Raw genomic sequence first — 21,460 nt, forward strand, 5'->3', positions numbered from 1 at the left:
AAGAAACTTTTTTACTTTGATTTATATAATGTAATTGACGCTTAGATGTCTTACCCTCAAGTTTTTGTTTTTGTCCTATTTTTTTTTTTTTTTTTTTTTTTTTTCATGCTTTCCCTTGTATTCTTAACACCTTGATTTCAGTTGACATAATGTATATCTCTGTTACTTTGTATATTATGTGCAAACAATCTGTCAACTCTTTCTGGCATTAATAAAAAAAATAAAAAAATAAAAATAAAGTAGCAGTGCTATACCAGCGCACACTATTCCCTCAAAATAAGTGACACACCCCGGCAGTGAGCACTTTCAGAATGCCTGACTGACTTGCACCGTCGACCAAACTTGACAGTTCCTGTTATCCGCCTCCAGAACGCGAACGCGCACGCACAGCTCCCGCCTCCCCTCTTCTTGCCCGAGCCAGTTCTCTCCCTGTCAATCATCCGCGGCCGTGTGGAACCATTCTAGTGTGCGCGCACGCAACGCAGCTCCGCTGATGTAGGAGGAGACGCTGCTGTCATCTGCAAAAAAGGTGGCATAATCCGTTTTTAAAGGCAACGGGCTTTTCCCCGCCTTCCAGGAATTTTGTTTTTCTACAAGTGCGGTGACCGAGCGCTCCCTGTGACACTAAAGGGAATGTTTTTGACATTATTCAATTATTGAAGCAGTGACGCTTCATTCACCCGAGCGGACTGCGATTCCTCCTTTTCTGAGGAGGAATCTCGTTTTCCTCCATTTGAAGGAGTGGATAAGGCTGGAGAGAGGGGGCAAGAGGAAAAGTGGATGTCGCGACTGTACGATCTGTCCCGTTTTCACCGGGACCCGTGTTGGTGGTGAGCCGCCGCGGAGCTCTTGTGGGAGTGTTGCACGTACACGAGGATAGTTTGCCCTGGATTTTTCAATCATTTGCGAGATAAGGCTCCCGGACCTCCTCCTCCTCCTCCTCCTCCTCCTCGTCGTCGTCGTCGTCGACGCTGCCCTCCCTTCCTCATCCTCCCGGTTTTTTCTTCCTCTCTTACCTCCGTGATTTTGCCGCGGTCCGCACGCGGGGTAGAGGCTCGCGCTCACCGCGAGAGGACTGAACGCAGCGCGGGAGGCCCCCCGGCCCCCTCCCCCACTCTCCCACTCTCAAACCCCCTTCAGATCATCTCCTCACCTCCCTTCTCATTTTTTCCCTTCTTCTTCTTAATATTTTTCCTCAGAGGAGGAGGATTGGGGGGATTATTTGATTTCAATCCGCCTTTTTTCCAGCGGCCGCCCGAACCGAGTGATATTTTTGTGTTTTGTTTTTTTTCTGGTTTCTGAAGCCCCGACGAGGCCGGGCTGTGTACAGTAAAGCAGTGGGGATGACTTTAGAGTCGATGATGGCCTGCTGCCTGAGCGAAGAGGCCAAGGAGTCGAAACGAATCAACGCCGAAATCGATAAGCAACTGCGTCGCGACAAACGGGACGCGAGAAGGGAGTTGAAGCTGCTCCTGCTCGGTACGAGTACCGCCGTTGCCGCCGCCGTTAAACTCACTCGTACACACACAAATACAGTCAGTCGACAGGTTTCGCTGTGGTTTTCAGCGGAGACTTGTGGTTGTTAAAACGTCACCTGCGTTTTAGCGCGGTGGCGGATTTCTATCATAGATTTGAGGTGTCTGCGGTTAATTTTTTTTAATCCAAGTGAATAGTTTGCAAGCTATCAACGTTAGCGAATAGTGCTAAGGCGTTAGCGCGTTAGCATATGCGGGCCGAATGCTGGACAGGGCCTGGCATGCAACAGCACACAAATCTCAGCATGCTCTCTGTTGTGTGCATATGCATGTACGTGTTAGTGCACATCAGAGGTCTGGTTGTTCACTGGCTGGTTCGTTTTTCTAGCCGTCAGTTTTGTGTTATGAGTCAACCCATGTGGTATGATATTGCATGTTGCATGCACCTTGAAAGAGCTGGAGAGGAATATGTGCAAATGTGCAATTGACAATGCAAATTAAAGAGAATGTTTTGTGGTTTGTGTAACTGCATGAATCCTGTCAGATTGCAGTATTCAAATCGTAGGGAAATCAGAGGTTTGTCAGCTCGGCTGAGCATATACTGCTTTCGTGATGGAAGTATAAATGCTTTCCAGTAGGTGCAGATCCTGTTTTTCCCTTGATAATCCTCAAGCTAATGAGAAAAAAAATCAATTAGTATGTACGCATCAGCCTTGAGTGCAAAACATCAATCAACTTGCGCATCTTGGGAGAGTTTGCACGTCAGTCTGTGCCACCTGTCAAATTTGGGTCGTGTTGCACTTTTAGCATTTATTCCTGGGTTGAATTATCTCAAAATGGTGGACAGTTATTGCCTTATGAGGGCGTGAGTGCTCTGCACACTGGACTCTGGTTACTCCCAAGGAAGGAGAATTGGATGCTTTATCAAGCCGTGAAGTTTGGTTGCTGTTCTGTGTGTGACTCAGTGAGCTGGTAAGCAGTGATATCTGACACGGACAGCCTTCATTCATTTCCTATTAGTCAGGACTGTTTTTCCGCTCGAAACCACAAAATGAGCTGCTCGTATTAAAATGGATCATACGGTAGGATGAAACAGTGAGCTGATGACAAAGTCAGATAGAAGTGTGAGTTTTGGTAAATCATGTGCTGAAATGATATCCAATTGAACCTCGCTGAACTCCGCCCACCTTGATTACGGTTGCCAAATTGGAGAAGCTTTACAGAACATGAACTTTGAGATTTCCATGAACAGTATGATTTCTTTTTTCTTGTAATTAAAGGTCTTCATGATTCCTAACAAGGTTGCATCTGTTCGATGTAGATATGTGTTATTAAACCAAAGATATCTCTTCTTATCAATGTCAAACGAGACTTTAGTTGGCTGATAAGCATTTGTTCAGTTTCTGTGGTTTTTAGTTGTTAATGTGTCGCTCATGAACATGTTTTGTTGAAAATGTTAATAGAACTTTCTGAGAGATTTGTGGGAGGTTCTGCGATGCTAACCAGGGGGCGGAGTATAAGAAAGGCTCAATTATTTTACCTTTCATTTAAAGAGTTCAGCACCCAAGATTGTCAACGCAACCTGGGTTTTGCATAAGCGTTCTTGAACTCCGGTTGGGAACAGGAGCGGTTCTATAACGGTGAATGATTCTGAGGACACAGTGGCTCCTATGTGGCTCTGTGACCTCTGTGAAAATACATGAGATTGACCTTTACCGCTATGAGAGAATTAATAAGTAAAAGTTCTCTCCCTTTTCGCTATCCTTGGGCCACCAAAGGAAGTATAAAAAAAGCAGCTTGTTGGTGCTCAGTCATCCTATTAATGGCCCATCCTAAATAAGTTAAAACTGTCAGGCTAACTCTGGATAAGTCTTGGCTAGTCTGGATTAGCCAAGACCTTAATAGGCTTTGCGAACACATATTTGCTCCATTGCTGATACCATAGCTGCTTTGTGTTAACCAGCATGTCACGCAGTACAAACAGCTTAGTTGAGCTTTGACAAATTGTGGTTATTAGTGTGGCTGGGCGATGTATATGCGATAGCATAAATTGTGCAGTCCTTGTATAATATTCATGTGCTGAAATGATTTTTGGAAAAAATGTTCGAAGGAAATATTGCTGCTTATTTGTTGTTATTTTGTTCATATATAATTGTGCTAGTTTAGTGAAAATCGATATGCAAATATTTTATGTCTTTTAATTGGCTACAATGGCTCTTTGGTCAAAATTATGGGTTTCTCTGATTGTGCAGCCATATTGGCAATACTCATAATGTACTACTCAATATGTTCTTCTAATTTATGATGTCTAAAGCATGGGAAAAAAGTGTGGAAGCTGCTAAATCATATAGAGATGGACTTAGTAAGCAGGAATAGGCGCAATATTTTGACAAGCTAAAGTTAATAGGTGGCAAAGATACGTACAAGCAGTATTAATTAAGATTTTAGCCTAATATTTCACCTGTCTGATTGGAGATGATAAGAACAAATACGAATGTTGTTACGATTCTATGGCCCAGTCCTATTGTTTTTAGATTTGCCATAGTATATAAAATCCAGCTGGTAGCTGTGATTGGGAAAGTTTTCATAACGCACAAATGTCTTTACATATATGTTTTTGCATATGCATTTAAGACTTTTCCATAACATTTTTCTTAGTTCATACATTCACTGGGAATCAAACTTGTGACCTTGACGTTGCCAGCGCTATGGTCTGGCTGTAGTCAAACAGTAGAGCGTGGCGCTAACAACAACAATGTCATGGGTTCGATTCTTAAGAGACATAATACATAAATGTAAAAGATCTACTGTTTAGCATTTTCTGATATACTCTTAGAAACCTTTTGAAGTCATTTTTATCATCTTTTTATTTTAGTTCTAGAAAATAATCATATAAGGGCTGTTTTGAATCTGATTCAAGCGTGTAACTTCAATGCCTGTTTTATTAGAATCGTCTCTTTGTGGCTTTACAGTTTGCTTGGGCTAATGCAAATTCACTGTTGAATTCAGTGAAATGTAGAATTTGTCCTATTTTGGATTGACTTTCATTGCACACATTCACGCTGAAACATACTGGGACAGTGTCCTATTTTCGATGGGCTGCATATTAAAATGCAAGCACACTGGATGTGTTGGTTTAAATAAACGGAACATTTGCGTTTTTTGCTGATTTCCTCATTTGAGGTGACAGTTTTCATGTCGTTTAAAAAATGACATGTTATTTCAAAGAAAAGTTTATGAATTTTCTGCTGTCTATGCTTAGTGCTCAAGTAATGTGCTGTGTATTGTTTGAGAGCGCAGAGAGTTTTTATGTAGCGTGACCTTTTGAACTGAAATCTGGATATGTTATGTCATTCACAATGTGAGATAATCATTTGAATTGCACAGAGAAACCTTATATTTTCTGAATGAGCTGTGAAAACAAAGTAGTCTTGTGTTTTTAGCCTTTAAATAACCTTAACAGTAGTACATGAGCTTAGGCCTTCTTTTGGAGATGTAGCTGACTGTACAGGTTAGTTAGCCTTGCATAAAATATAGGAAACCAGCTAAGACTTATAAGAAATTGGAAGTGTTAAAATCTGCCGGTTCACTTTTCTGCAATCCATGCATCTTTAAAATTTGTATTTAGTGTATTAAGAGGTCGGATCTTCTCAGAAGCCTTTGGCTTTACATTTTCAAAGGTTTGGTAGCAACAAAACATCCATGCACGCACTACTTAGTAGTATAACCATTTCACTTAAGCATGATTGCTCATTTAAAAAAATCTGCAGAGTTCCTAATGTAATCAAGACGCATTCAAAAATATGCTGTACCTTGCTGTCATCTTATGGGATCCAAGTATGAGATCTTCCCCAAGTTGTAATCTCATGCATGCTCCCAATTATGGAGATGTTCTCCTGATGATATAATCATACTGTTAATGTTAACAGCGTGTTTTATGAACCACAGAGATGCTTTCACCCATGCAACTTCTACATGAAATGACAAGCATGTTGTAATGGATTTAATGGACTGTTCATTATATTGCTATCATATGGACATGGCCCAGTTCAAACTCAGTTCAGAAGTAATTCATGAACTTGTTGTTCTAGTCAACTTGTCCTAATCCGCTTGTTTGAAACGGTAAAGAGTTTGTTTTATCCAGCTTCTCGATGGCTTAGTTTGACAGGGCCATGACTTCCTGCCAATGCTCGCTTCAGTGAGCTGGCCGCTCCACCCTTTCCCGCTGTCTATGCGGTCTGTGTTGCCCCTGGTCTGCCCTGAAGCCCTTATCAGGCTATGGAAGGGCCAGGCGCGTTGGGCCTTGTCGCTCGCTGTCTGTACTTGGTCAAAACAGAGTAAAGCTAGAATTTGTCCCTCAGAATTAAGCATCCTCTATTGGAACGGGCAGTATTGGAGAAGTGATTCTGGTCTGTAACTCGTGCAGAGGTTCTTGCACTGTGCTGCATATTTTTCTTAATGGTTTGAGGTGAGCTGTTGTATAAGGGTCTCTAGTGACGTACTAGCACTATTCTGGCTTCAACCTTGAAGATTTTATAAGGATGAGTTGAATGACCGCTGAAGCAGATTTAAATATCAATCCCCAATCAAGCATGCAACTCCTCAATAGTGTCGTTTTAGTATTTCATGCATACATTTTTATTAGTTTTTTTTCTGTTCTGCTTTAGTCTCCATGTTTGAGATTTAAAAATGAAACTTATAAATAAATCCAGTTAGTTTTCTAACTTAAAAAAAAAAAACTTTTATAGATTTTTATAGATGAGGCTGATGAATAAAATTGTAATATTTATTTGGTAAATATATATGTATTAGACTACAAAACCAGTCATAAGTAGCACTGGTATATTTGTAGCAGTAGCCAACAATACATTGTATGGGTCAAAATGATCGATTTTTTTTCTTCTATGCCAAAAATCATTAGAATATTCAGTAGCAAATTTCCTACCATAAATATATCAAAATGTAATTTTTGATTAGTAATATGCATTGCTAAGAACTTCATTTGGACAACTTTAAAGGTGATTTTCTCAATATTTGGATTTTTTTTGCACCCTCAGATTCCACATTTTCAAATAGTTGTCTAATAGTTATCTCTCTATCCAAATGTATTATCCTATCCAAACAAACCATACATCAATGGTAAGCTTATTTGTTCAGCTGATGTATAAAATCAATAAAAAAAAAAGTACCCTTATGACTGGTCCAGGGTCACATATATTGTCTCCTTGTGTTTTTCTTTTGTGTAGAAGTACCTCTTTAGTCCTGCTTGTAATTTCTCTGTTTAACCAAGTAAACAAAACTAGTCAAGAGGTCAGTCTGTGACGTTTAGATCCTCTGTTGGTCACAAGTTTTCCTGTCGTACAGATTCACACAGGTCAGAGTTTAAACTTTAGTCGGCAGCAGAATGTGAAATGTTCATTCCTCCTGCGTTTGGAGGAGCACAGTGTCTAGTTTCACCATGTCTTTGCACTGAAATTTAGCTTTAATGCTAGGTTGGCCAGTGTCACACACAAATGTAACCAGCCGATTTGATTTCAGCTTTTTATGCACCAAAAATGGCCTGGTGATTTGGTGTGAGTTTGCATTGTTGACAGCGTGTTAGCATTGGCAGCAGTTGTTTTGGAGTGCTGTGTTCCTGGCTGCCCTACTGAAGATTAAACTCCAGTTCTGACGGCCACATCGTGTTTCAGTGAGGGCCTTGGCTTCTACACACTTTCACTTTCAATTGGGACGCATCTGTCTTGTTTTTTTCATAAGCGGACCTTTAACTATACCCTACTTTGTGTTCAGAGCAAAACTTGAACTGTTCTCCGATCAGTCGCCATCCCTTTTTCCACTCCCGCCCAAGCAAGGCTTTACGGTGGTTTCCATGGCCAGTGCAAACAAGAGGATTTGCACTTTGGACTTCCACCTAGCAGGTGACGAAACTCTTGGCCAGCGTGCGCATCAGGTGTCTGCGCAGGGCTTTTGTTTGATTACGACCCTCCGTCGCAGGGCATAATGGATATATGAATGTGCTCTGACATCCGTCATGATCAAATAAGGCAATGCAGTCATGACTGTGCCTCTGTGACAAGCCGCTGTGACAGGCCCGTCTAGAGCTGGAGGGTTGCTTCCTGTCACTCCTGTCCATGTTAGGAGAGCTGATAGACCGAGTTTATCACAGAACTGCCCGCTTTCTCTGCTTAGAGAGCGGTGGATCTCTGCTGGTTGTTACTGCCAGTCACTGAGATGATTTTTTTTTTTTACCTTATCACTACCAGGAACTAGGATACTCAATAAAAATCTCCAAGATTCACATTAAGCTGCAGTTAATGCATTGTGGCATTATAATGTTTTAATCTGCTGATTTTATAAGTTCGACTCTCTCAGCCTTCTGTCCACGTGAATACAATACAGTCAAACCAAAAATTATTCAGACACTAGATATCATTTGATTTTTTTGATTTTTACTAGTGGGTGCAGGGCAAATTTATATATATATTAGGTGAGGATAGCTAAATGAAGTTTATTTTATACCCAAAAATTCATACAATAGTCCACTTCATACAGTGGACTATTAGTAAAAGAGATAAAAATGTGGGACCAAAAATGATTCAGAAACTTAGACCTGACCATGTTTTGCTTAATTGTTCTTTTTTTTATTGCTAATGTGACCTTTTTACACCACAGACTGAACAAAATTAAGCATTGCTTTTGAATTGGTCAACAAAGAATTGATATACTAACAGTTGTCTGAATTTTTGGTTGATTGTAATCATTACATATCTTTCTATCAAGGTTATCTGACATTATCAAGATAGAGACAGTCTAGTTCTTGTCATATTTTCTAAACTATAGCGAATAAACTGTGATAATGTGAGAATTGTTGAAGGCGTCTGAATAAACTTTGGCTTGACTGTATTTCAAGAATTTTCTTTACATTTTGGCCTTAAGTCTAGCCGAGTTAAGCAAATTTAGTTCATGAGTGGGAATTCGAGTTGAAATGACCACAACACGGAGGACGTTGAATTTGGCTTTGAATTCGAATGAGAGGAAGCTGAATTTATTAAATTCCAAGAGATTCAACAGGCATTTTAGAAAATGAAATTTTGCCATTTTTTTGTCACTCTCATTATTTTTCCAAATCTGTATGTCATTCTTATTTTTATAGATTGAAAGTGAATGGGTTTAATGTTGTTTGGTGGGTAAACAATGACAGAATTTCCATTTCTGAGGGAACTATCATACTATATTAGGTGTTTATCAACCTCAGTTCATAAATCTGTCTATAAGGTTTATACAATTTTGAAGCATTAGGCTTTTTAAATTATTTATTTTAAATGTTAAATAAGGCTGTTAAGCCAACAAACTTTTTAACTTTCCTTTGTCTTATTAAGAATTACAGTATTGGAGTTAATACATTTAATTTAGGGGGTGTTCACACTTGTAGTTCGGTTTGTTTGGTTTGGACTAAAAAGGAAAATGATACGTTTGGTTCTGGTCTGCTTGGCGTTCACACTGGCATTTTTGACAGTGAACCTTTGGATACCAAACCTAAAGGCATAGTGATACATTCACAACCTGATTGGTTGGGTTGAATGCCATATATTTCGTGACGGAACTCATTGTGCTCCCAAAACAAAAGTGTGTCTTCAGCTTAAAGCCAGTGTCTGACATCAAAATACCTATTCACCAATCCGAATACACACAATGCTGGACTAAAAGCGCTTGTGGTGTGTATATGATTTTATTTTCACCACCTGCAAACTCACAAAGAGCTCATGAAAGGCACTTTACCTCCTCAATACACGTTTGTTCCCTTCGTGAAATCATGTCGCATAGCGTCCCTTTTTGTCATTACGTCCTGTTTTTGGTTAGTTTAGAAGTATTTGGTTTGTGTTGCTTTAATATTTCATTCGAATTGCACCAGAGTTCATTTGGAAGCGGACCGAGACCCATCTTTTTATTGGTCTCGATCCACTCATTTGGTGCGCACCAGGGTTCGGATGGCAGCATTCACACGTACTCAAATGAACCGTGCAAACAGAGCAATTGCACCAGAGTTCGTTTTAATCCAACCAAACATGACAAGTGTGAACACACCCTAAATTACAATTCATTGTACCTTGTACAAATTCTAATTTCAATTCTGTTTCCTGTTTATTGCATCAGTTTAAATTCTGGAATCTACACAGCACTCTGTGCACAATGTAAACTCTATAAGTCTAGGTTTTTGAAGATGAAGACTTAAAATGCTGACATTTTTGGATAACAGTGACATCATGAACACAGCTTGTAATAGTTGTTTATAAATACTGACCATGCTTGAATCTGACAAACAGTTTTTTTGACCGTGATTGTGGGCGCTGAGCTGTTTTGTTGTGGTCAGCTGTTGTAGGTTTGATGACATGTTTGTAAGTGTTAGGAAGTGTTTTGTTTATTTGACATCAGGAGAAAGGAACTTCAGTTGGAATATGCTTTGTGGCACAATTTCAGAAATTCCTTGCCTAGCAGAATTACGTCTGCTTTTGTAGTGTCATATGGTGATTTACCCTAGCATTTTGTTATTATTCATCCTGCCTCCATTCGCTCACTTATCGTTCCTTCAAGGCCTGTATCAGAATTTTGCATGACAGCGGGCAAGTGGAATCCTGAAGTGTCTCTAACGGTGGGTGATCTACTCTTTAATGAGGCTGGATTTTAATTGGCCGTGAGTCCCTGCTGTTACTCTTACATAAGCAGCCCCACATTTTAACCAGCCTGTAGAGAGCGCTGTTGCCTGAATGCACATGCCGCCACACAAGGCGTCTAAAGCCAAACGGGGCCAGGTGGTCTCGAAGAATTTGGGAACATTTTCATCCTAAACCTGCCTTCCAGTGATATTCCTTTAAGGGTCTCGTTTTCACTGACACGCATGTATTTATAGACACATTCTCTGTTATCCTTGATGAAATTCTTCAAGGTGGTTGACTGACCTGAGTTCGTCCGCTGCTCCCCCTGTGGCGGTATTTATAGAACAGGTGCCATTCTCCAGAAACGCCACAGAGACCTGCAGGGATGGATGGCACAGGCATGTCATCCTTTATTGCTCCGTTTCTTTTCATCATTTTTCTTCAGCTTAAGCTCGGCCATTGTATACGGCAGACAGAAATTGGGTGGCCAAAAAATATGATGTTGTATAGCCATGTATCTAATAATACACCGCCAACCTCGAATGGCCTTTCCTGTCAGCCATGTTGCATGCATACACGCTTTTCCTTTTCTTATCCTTGACACATTTAACGGATCAATTTCCTCGAAAAGTAGGCCAAAGAAATGCAAGCCCACTGAAGGGAGAAACAGATGAAAGAACGGGAGCTTTTAGCGAGTAGATGTGGAATACAGGCAATCTCTTTGCCATCTTGTTGGTACCAAACGTTCGGTTTCTAGTTCGCAGATGCTCTGCTGTAAATGCGCTCACATTTCAATCATTTTGGTGTAATGCAGAAATGCAGATCTTGGCATGATTTGCCTCGTTGTTAATCATTGGCTCATTGCTGGTGCAATTTGAAGGATGCTTGGTGTTCATCTAGGTTTGATGGCACGGCCGATCAACCATCTGGTTACCAATGTTGAGCTTCATTTAGATCCATTGAGAATGGCTTTTTGAGTTTAGCTTCTGAATTGAGGTAGAAAACAGAAGCCAGAATTGCATTTGAAATTCAAAGAAATGATGTAACTGCAGTTTGTGTTTAAAAAAGCAAAGTTTATCAAGACGGAATGAACATTGGCTTGATAAAACCTTGTAATTGTTGAAAAAAGGTCAATGAACGGATGTTTGAAGTTCCACTTATGAAGATGTGTATGTATTTTATATCTATATTCATTTTTATCATATTTAATCAATTTACTTTGATGTTCCATAGTTGAAGAACACTTCATTGTCTGAGAATGTATTACCTGTGTTCGGTTTCTTTGCATTTCTACAGTCCTACCATTCTTATTCAACTTCCTGTGCCTTGTGGGCAATTGAAATTCACATTTATGAATTGAAAGGAGACAATTTTACAATTCTGAATTTAGCAAAATCCGGCTGTTTACCAGCATATGTTGTGTTTTGGATGCTTTGAATGTTGGTGCATGGAAAATACAATTTTCTTCAGTATTTGTGTCTTGTTTTTCAGTAAATATGACATTTTAAACAAGATGCATTTACTTAACTTGAGAATCAAAACAACCAAAACACAGAAACTATTTGCCAGTGGGGTAGGAAAAATAAACTTGTTTTCCCTTATTTTCTTAGCCCATTGGATTTGTTTCTTGTTTTATGTATACAGATTAAATCCCCAGAAAATAAGACCTTTTTTTGATTCTCAAGTAAATTTATCATGTTTTAAGGATGTTTAGATGTGTTTTCGAGGTAAGCCAAACATTTAGTTTTGTTGGTCCATCAGCTACAGTTTTACCTAGTGCAGACAGGCATTCATTTTTTTTATCCACATCTCTTGTTGACAATGCTTTCGCATTGTTGTCTTGAAGAATGAAGCGTTGATTCAGTGTTTCGTTTATTTGTCGGTTACTTTTCTTCTTCGTAGATGGAAAAGACTTCTTTAATTGTTATTGGCTCTGTCCCTGCAGCATTTCCTGTTTTCCTGTAGTAGCACTGAGGCATGGAGCGTCCCTGGTTTTCAGTATTTCCCTCCGTCACTCATAAAGAGCACAGAGGAATGGAAGGCAATGCTTACCAGTCTACAAGTATCCATTTATTAACATTACATTCCATCCAGACGGCAGCTTTAACTAGGAACCATAAGGCGACTAGTGTGAGGAACCACATACTTTTGAGAGATGACAGACGGCTCCAAAATGAGAACTTTTTTAAGGCCAGTAAAAGAGAGTCTTTGGTTCCATTAATAACCTTTTAAAAAGCAGCCAGGACGTTTTTGTGGACTGTATCTCCACAAAGAAATGGCGATTACATAAATGTCTCAAAGTTTTACCAGCACATTTTGGCCTTTTGAGAGCTCTTTGTTTTAGAAAGTTCTATCGCAAATTCTATTGATTTATAGGATTGTAAAAGGACACACATTGTAGAATTATGGCTGTGCATTATGTTGTTAGGATGGGTTTGTCTCTTAAGTCATGCTCATATTATTATGGTGGCATTCGGTTTAGTAATAAATCCACATCATACTGTTATTTCTGTGAAAATTATTAAATTTTTTCAGTTCAATTTTTTTTAGTTCAGCCATATATCTACGTGCGCAAAACCCCTCAAAAACATGGTAGTGACTTCTGTGTGCTCAATCACCGCTAACATTTTAATCAGATATTATTTGTCTTATGTTTTGCTTGTCTTCATTTTTGTTTTGTTATGGAGTTGACAGTGGTCATGTGACTCTAGAGATCATTGTGCTCATTTGTTTGCTTTCTCTCTGTTCATCAGTTTGAAATGCATAATCAAGAGTCAGAAGCATCTTGAACTTTGAATTTTGGAGGGTTTTAAATGGTCTTGTTTCTACTTTCAGTAATATGTGACCCTGGATCACAATACCAGTCTTAAGTAGAACGGGTATATTTGTAGCAATAGCCAAAAATACATTGTATGGGTCAAAATTATAGATTTTTCTTTTATTCCAAAAGTCATGTTCAAGTAAAGATCATGTTGCATGAAGATATTTACCTTTCTACCATCAATATATCAAAACTAAATTTTGATTAGTAATATGCATTGCTAAGAACTTAATTTGGACAAATTTAAAGACGATTTTCTCAATATTTTGATTTTTTTGCACCCTCAGATTCCAGATTTTCAAATAGTTATATCTCAGCCAAATATTGTCCAATCCGAACAAACTATACATCAATGAAAAGATTATTCATCCTTATGGCTGGTTTTGTGGTCCAGAATCACATATAACATATGTCTGTTAAATTGTCTTTCTTACATTACATCTTTATTTGGCGATATACCACACCTTAAAAGTGTAGTTTTTGCAACCAAAAAATAGTCATTGCAACCAGCTGTAAGGTAGTGGTAGCATTAGACTTAACTAAAACCGCTTATGGCCATGTAGCTATGTAGAAAATGCTTTTACTCTTTGAACTTTAAATCTGTGAAAAAAAAAAAAAAAAAAAAACATTGTTTAACATTGTGCAGGACAGGTAGAGCAAATAGCCATTAGTTACTGATGCATACACATTAATTCTTAATGTGTTTAAAAACATAGATATTTTTATCCCTTTTACGGCTTCTCCTAGGCTCATCATTGCTACTTTTATTCGATCAAAAATACTGTAAAATTGTGAAATTATATTACAATTTAAAATAACTTTAATTTGAATATGTTTTAAAATGTAATTTATTCCTGTGATGCAAAGCTGAATTTTCAGCATCATGAATTTTTACGCCTGTCTTCAGTGTCACATGAGCTTTCAGAAGGATCCAGATTTGGTGCTTATTAAATAATAATAATAATAAATTATTATGCTCTATGTTAGCCTGCTAGATAACTTAGTTCACTTTCAGAACAAAAATGTACAGATAATGTACTTACCCCCGTGTCATCCAAGATGTTCATGTCTTTCTTTCTTCAGTCGTAAAGAATGTTTTTTGAGGAAACCATTTCAGGATTTCCTCCCATATAATAGACTTCTATGATGCCCCCAAGTTTGAACTTCAAAAATGCAGTTTAAATGCAGCTTCAAAGGGCTATTATCTAGGGAAGAAGGGTCTTATCTAGCAAAAAAAATCGGCTATTTTCTAAAAAACTTTTAACCTCAAATGCATGTCTAGCTTTGCGTGAGCTCTGTGTATTCCAGTTCATGACAGTTAGGGTATGTTGAAAAACTCCCATCAGAAAATGATAAATAAAGTTGTAAAAAAAAAAAAAGAAAAACTCCCATCATATTTTCTCCTCCAACTTCAAAATCGTCCTACATGGCTGCTTTACCTTTTTTGTAGAAGCCGTTTGGTCTTTTTTGCACGTTCACTTTGTTAACACTGGGTCGGTACTTCTACAGCGATTTAGGACGATTTTGAAGTTGGAGGAGAAAATGAAACATTACCCTAAGCGTCATGAACCGGAATACATGAAGTTCACGTAGAGACAGACAAGATGAGCATTTGAGGTTAAAATATATTTAAATTGTCTTTTTTTTTTAAAGAAAATAGCAGAGCCCATTAAAGCTGTTTTAAAAATGCATTTTGGAAGTTCAAACTCAGGGGCACCATAGAAGTCCACTATATGGAGTGAAATCCTGAAATTCTTGCCTCAAAAAACAATTTCTTTACGACCAAAGCTGGATGTCCAGGGGGAGAGTACATCGTCTATACATTTTTGTTTTGGAAGTGAACTACTTCTTTAATACTGATAACAAAAAGCCTTACAAAGCCATATTTCAAGTGTTTTATTAACTGAATCGTCTCAGTCATGTGACATTCAGCAGAATAAGATCCATTCCAGCCCGTTTTAATCCATGTTTATGAGTCAGTGACCTTTCGTAGAAAGTTCAGTGCAACTGTTGCTATTCGAGTTGACATAGCCAAATAAAATAACCAAGCACTTCCTTTTTGAATCATGTAAACCTCAGTAGGTAATCTCCACCACTCATGCTAATTCTGTGGTTGCTGTTTATCTGATACGCTCACCTCAAAACAGCTCACTGCGGTTACGATGCACTGTAAATGGCCTACTGGCTGGATTTGCATGCTTTCCAGGAGCAACCGTGTCACTTCCTCCTCACGGTCTGGGCGTCTGCAGTGATTCAAACCTGCGCTGACCGTAAGGTCAGTGTAACATACGGAGGAGGGAGCGCAGTGGAAGTGGGTGCAGCTTGTTCTGTGCTCATGCTGCTCAAAGCAGGAAATGCTTTATTAAAACGCAGCCGCGTTTGTCGTTTGACCCCGATTTCGGAGTGTTTTTTGATCAAATCTTTCCTCCTCTTCCCAGCATCATCTCGTTGCTTGACTGCAGTGAGGTGATAAAATACAAGTGCTGTTGTTTTATACGTATGCTCAGGGATTGACGTGGTGGTTTGTGTTGCGGGGGGGAGGGGCTTTGGCCTGTCGCTATGGCAACAACACAGTTTCTCGGCTCCGTCCGCCCACGTGGTGCTCGCCGTGCGTGTTGGCCTCTTTCCCCCCCCCCCCCACACGGTTTCAGGCCGGTCTCTGAATGAGACTCCTGCAGGACTTGAGGGACAGTTGTAGCCTAGATTAGAGTGACTTTTCTGGCTCGCGCGCTCAACTGCTGCCAGCGTCTCTGGTGTTATGCGGGCCACTCGTGCTGGGCTGTAGCCCGAGGTGCCGCCATATCCTACATCCCAAACTGCTCTCCTATTTCCAATGTTCTTGGAGTAATTATTGGGCCTGAGAATTGGCAAGTGGTTTTGGGATGCTGCTCAGCCCAGATTCTGTGAGTTCTCCCTGATTAATTTAACTCTGAAATTGTGATTGTTAAAGGATTAGTTCACTTCCAGAACAAAAATGGAATGATAATTTACTCACTCCCTTGTCATCGAAGAAGTTCATTTCTTTCTTCAGTCATAAAGAAATTATGGCTTTTGAGGTAAACTTTTCAGGATATTTCTTCACATAGTGCACTTATACTAGTTTGAACTTCCAAAATGCAGTTTTAATGCAGCTTTAAAGGGCTCTAAATGATCCCAGCCGAGGAAAAAGGGTCTATCTAGTGGATATTTTCAAAAAAAAACAAAAAACAATTTTAATCTCAAATGCTTGTCTTGTCTAGCTCGGTGATGCACTTGCGTACTCTGTGTACTCCAGTTCATGACAGTAAGGATATGTCTTATTTTCTCCTCCAACTTTAAAATCATCCTACATCACTGTTTTTCAGGGTGTTTGACCTTCTTTGCATGTTCACTTTCTAAACACTGGTTTGGTACTTCTGCAGCGATGTAGGATGATTTTGAAGTTGGAGGAGAAAATGAGTTGGGAGTTTTTGAGGTTAAACAAGCATTTAAGGTTAAAAAGTATATAAATTGTAATTTTTTTTTTTTAGAAAATAACCAATTGTTTCGCTAGATAATACGCTTCTTCCTTGGCTGGGATTATTTAGAGCCCTTTGAAGCCCTTTGTAATTTCTTTACAACTGGAGAAAGAAAGACATGAACATCTTGGAGGTTAAGAGGGTGAGTAATTTGTCTGTAAATTTTTGTTCTGGAAGTGAACTAATCCTTTAAAGAGGATGCACATTGTTCAATTAGAATGTACTAAAATTAACTACTTTTATGGTACTGTATTAGTGTAAATTGACAAAACTGATAAGTCAACTGATAAGTCACGTACGTGCTTCCATTGACGTTTTTTTTCCTCTGTCATGGCTAGGGTTGGGAATCGAAAATCGATTCCGATTCTGGAATCGGATACTTAAGATAAAGAATCGGATACTTGTTATAAAATTAAAATTTTGATTCCTTGTTTCGATTCCTGGGTGCATTTTTTCATCTAGTAATCTGCCAGGACCTTATGAGGTAATGTAAACATCAGTCGATAAGATGGATCGCGGTAAGCGTTTAAAAGTGTGTCTACACTTTGTAAAAAAACGAAGACAAATCTACCGCTGCATGCAAACTTCATCTTAGAGATCTGCAAGGGACGGATTTTAGTCCTGCGCCCGCCCGCTCCAGAAGGAATATATGTTATTTCGTCCCGCAAAAGCCCACATAAAAGTAACTTATACCCCCGCAGGAAGACAGGAATCTACTTCATCTCTTGGCTGCATGAAACAAACCCTCCCGCTAATGTAAAGTCAAAGATGACCAGAGTAATAGTAACGAACTCGCGCGAGTCTAATGTATTCATTCTTGTATATCATAGTCGTACTTTAGGCACGCATAAGTCCGCTGTTGATTCACAAAGTATTCATGCTTTCGGGACTCTGATCCATAGTATTTTTGCGTGAAATTTCAAAATATTTGCATAGTTTTCAAAATGAATGTCCTGTGAGTTTTTTATAATGAATGCTTACTGAGGTGGATCTTGTAAGGGTCAGTGGTGTTTATGCACATATGAGCACCAGCATAAACAGATTTACAATGTATTTACTGTATTTTTCATTTGTTTATTTTATAATAAATACAAACAGTAGATATTCAGTCACTTAAGAAAGAGTACTCTGAAGTTGTGAAGAATGTCTGAATTAAATAATTTAGGTGCTTTAAATCTGTATATGTATATTCATGTTAAAAAGTTAGAGCAGAGGGGTTTCTTTTAAATTCAAAAGTATAGCTTTAATTTAAAGTTTGTTTGAATTTTTTTTATAACATGCAGGAGAAAAATAAAAAGGCAAAACAAATGTTTAGGTTAATAAAAAAGGTTCAAAATAAACACCTTTAGAGGAAATGTCAGGCATAGGGGGGCCTTGCAAAATTGACCCGAGAAGAAGGGGGCCCTGATATAAAAAAGGTTGAGAACCACTGTAATAAAATAATATGTTGCAAGCTAGCACTGAAAATAAACATGTTTGATATATTAATGTTTGACTTTTGTGTTTGTTGTTGTTGTTGTTTTTTTACTAAATTGGAATCAAAACTGGGAATCGAAAAGAATCGGAATCGAAATCGATAAAATTCAAACCATACCCAACCCTAGTCATGGCTGTGTTTCTTTCCCCCATAAAAAGTACAAACATACTCTTTCCCTTCCTAGATCTCCTCAAACAGAGCCGTTCGTCCATTCGATGGATGCTGTGTTTGGTTTTGTAAGGGAACTGAAGCCGAAGCGTGACCGCAGGCCTGCACCGTACCGGCTGGAGACTATAATAGCTGCCCCCTTATTTCTAGGTCGTTTCAAAAAATAGCATAGAGAAACATTTGAGTTATGAATATGCCTAATACTGGCCGAGGAGGAGGGCCGGCTGTTCGGAGGAGCTAACGACTGATTTAAGAGGAACGGCTGTCTGTCCTCTTACACAAAGCAGAAGGAGAGAGATCGAGCGAGAGGACGGAGATAACAGCGGCCGGCTGCTGGAAGGGTGGAGTGTATGTTGGGGGGTGTTGTAATCTTGTGACAGGGTCACGAGAAATAAATCAGACATTTTAAATTATTCTATTTCTTTTCCTCGGCTCGTCTGGGAAGGGTTTGGAGGAGGATCCGCTCGCTTCATGAATGAATGAGTGTGTTTAGAGCTCGGTGTATTTAATTTGATGTGAACGAAAACAGCACTCTGAGAGACAGAAGTACAGTCCGTTCAGTGTCATACTGGCCTTAGGTCACGTCTTATATCGCCATGCTTTCAGTCAACGATTAGTCTACAAAAAGCCACCGGTCAGACATTTGTCTATCTGTTGTTCTATGTATCCATCCATATATCTGTTGTTCTATCTATTGTTCTAACTATCTGTCATTCTGTCTATCGTTCCATCCATCCATCTATCAATCATACTGTCAGTCGTTCTATGTATCATTCATCCATCTATCCATCCATTGTTCTATCAGTCGTTCTGTCTGTCTAGCTATCTATCCATCCATCATTGTTCTATCATTCTATGTTTATTGTTCTGTCTATCATTCTATCATACTATCTATCCATCTGTCTATCCATACATCTTTCCATTGTAGTCTATCATCTATCTATCATTCTATTGCTCTATCTATCTGTCATTATATCTATCGTTCCATCCATCCATTGTTCTATCTATCATTCTATATGTCTGTTTATTGTTCTGTCTATCATTCTATCGTACTATTTATCCATCTGCCTGTCAATACATCTATCCATTGTACGGTCTATCATCTATCATTCTATCACTCTGTCTATCTGTCATTCTATCTATCTATCTATCTAATCTCTCTATCATTCTATATGTCTGTTTTCATTCTATTTATCATTCTATCATACTATCTATCAATCTGTCTATCCATACATGTATCAATTGTAGTCTATCATCTATCTTTGATTCTATCGCTCTATCTGACGTTCTGTCATTCTGTTGTTTAATCTAACATTCCATCCATCCATTGTTCTATCTATCGATCGTTCTATCTATCGTATTGTCTGTCCATCCTTTGTTCATTCCATCTGTCTATCTATCGTTCCATCCATCCATTGTTCATTCTATCTAATAATCTATCGTTCTATCGATCGTTCTATCACTCTGCCATTTTATCTATCATTCTGTATATCCATCCATCATTCATCCTGTCCCTCCATCCTTCAATCCATCCATCATCCATCCGTCATCCTGTCCCTCCATCCATCAATCCTGTCCCTCCATCCTTTAATCCATCCATCCATCCATTTATCCTTCCATCCATCCGTCCTATCCATCATCTTGTCCCTCCATGCTTCAATCCATCCATCCATCATCCTGTCCCTCCATCCTTCAATCTATCCATCATCCATCCGTCATCCTGTCCCTCCATCCATGCATGCATCCACCCGTCATCCTGTCCCTCCATCCATGCATCCATCCATCCTGTCCATCCATCCATCTGTTCATCCATCCGTCCATTCATCCATCCATCCATCCATCCTGTCCCTCCATCCATCATCCATTCGTCATCCTGTCCCTCCTATCTATCGATTTGTCTATTCATCCATTGTTCATTCTATCATCTATCAGTCTGTCATTCTATCGCTCTATCCATCCATCCATCTATCTATTTATCTATCATCTATTTGTCTGTCTGTCTGTCGATTTATTGTTCAGTCTGTCTGTCTGTCTGTCTGTCGATGTGTCTATGATAAATGTAACAATAAAACATATTAAACATTCAATACTTCTATTTCTCACAACCTTGTATTTTTTAAATTTAACATGGTGTCTACTAGTTTTATTTATGCTTTATATAAAAAAAAAAAGATAAAGAAACAGGTTTTCAGTCAGAACTAGCACTCATTTGTATTGTTTCCGAAAAGCTAGCGACTGGCAGAACACCAAATGAGCGTCTCGGATATACTGGCAGAACTTTTTCAATGTGACGGGCCAAAGTTCACATTATACTGCAGTAAGTGTTTTTCAGTCTCTTCCTGTAACAACTCATTCATGAGAGATCTGGAGTTGAGAGATGCTGATGCGTGTAGTATTTCTGTGACGGAAACCGAATGCACTAAAACAAACAAAGGGGAGGCATTGTTACTATAGCAACCAAATGACTGGCACTTTGAACTTTGAATGCAGATTGTTTTTCTTTTAAAGCACTGCAAATATTTGTTATCAAACTTCCATTCTTTATCGTCATAGTTCATAAAGGTATAGAAGATTTGTGCAACAATGCCGGATGTTTGGTTTTTTTTAAGATTTCTCACTTCATTGAAAGCATTGTGAACATGAGTCTGTTTGGGTTAAAGGTGGGTACAATGAGGAATGGCCTTCAGCCTTTACGTAGTGTATTGAGATTTAATTTCTATTGAGATTTAATGGACATCTCAGTTACGGAATGTAACTGAATGATACAGTTATTGACTTGAGTTCCTATTGAGACCTCAGACTTTCGATCACAGACTGTTATTTTGACAGATCTGAGCACATTTTGAGATGTTGAGACACGTGAGATTACTGGGGTCTTTTTCTCAGGTTAAACATCTTAGAAGCAGTTGACTTCTGCAAAAATTTCCATTTAAAGGGGTCATCAGGTGCAAAACTTAATTTTACTTGTTGTTTGAACATTAATGTGTGTTGGCAGTTTGTGTACACAACCACCCTACAATGATAAAAATCCACCCAGCTTCTTATTGGTGTGACGACACACGACAGAGGCCGCTCCCATGATAGTTGATTGACATGAACGTCTTACCTTAGACCCGCCCTCACCGAGCTGAATCAGCCTGACTCCGATCGCCATTGTGTGACTCAGGTGCAGGGGAAGACAAGAATGTCTCAGATTGAGCGATTGAGGTGTTCTGTTGTCGGATGTAATAATGAACATAGCAGTCGTCATTTACTCCTGACATCTGAGCCGCAGAGGATAACGTTACTTTCGTTTTTTAAAAGGAAAGCACCGATCCCGATCGACATATGCGTCTATTCGTGCGAATCGTTCCAGCTTCACCCACAGA

General features: G+C 39.0%; 1 protein-coding gene across 1 annotated transcript in view; it reads left to right on the forward strand.

The window, feature by feature from the left end:
• Nucleotides 1-487: 487 nt before the first annotated feature.
• gna11b (guanine nucleotide binding protein (G protein), alpha 11b (Gq class)) overlaps nt 488-21,460 on the forward strand; it is a 48,322-nt gene continuing 27,349 nt past the window's right edge. The window contains exon 1 of the mRNA XM_073849569.1: nt 488-1,479. Within this exon, the coding sequence (XP_073705670.1) occupies nt 1,344-1,479 (136 nt within the window). The 5' untranslated portion in view covers nt 488-1,343. The remainder of the gene's footprint in view (nt 1,480-21,460) is intronic.

Source organism: Garra rufa, chromosome 10, assembly GCF_049309525.1.
Source record: "Garra rufa chromosome 10, GarRuf1.0, whole genome shotgun sequence".
Taxonomy (NCBI): Eukaryota; Metazoa; Chordata; class Actinopteri; order Cypriniformes; family Cyprinidae; genus Garra; species Garra rufa.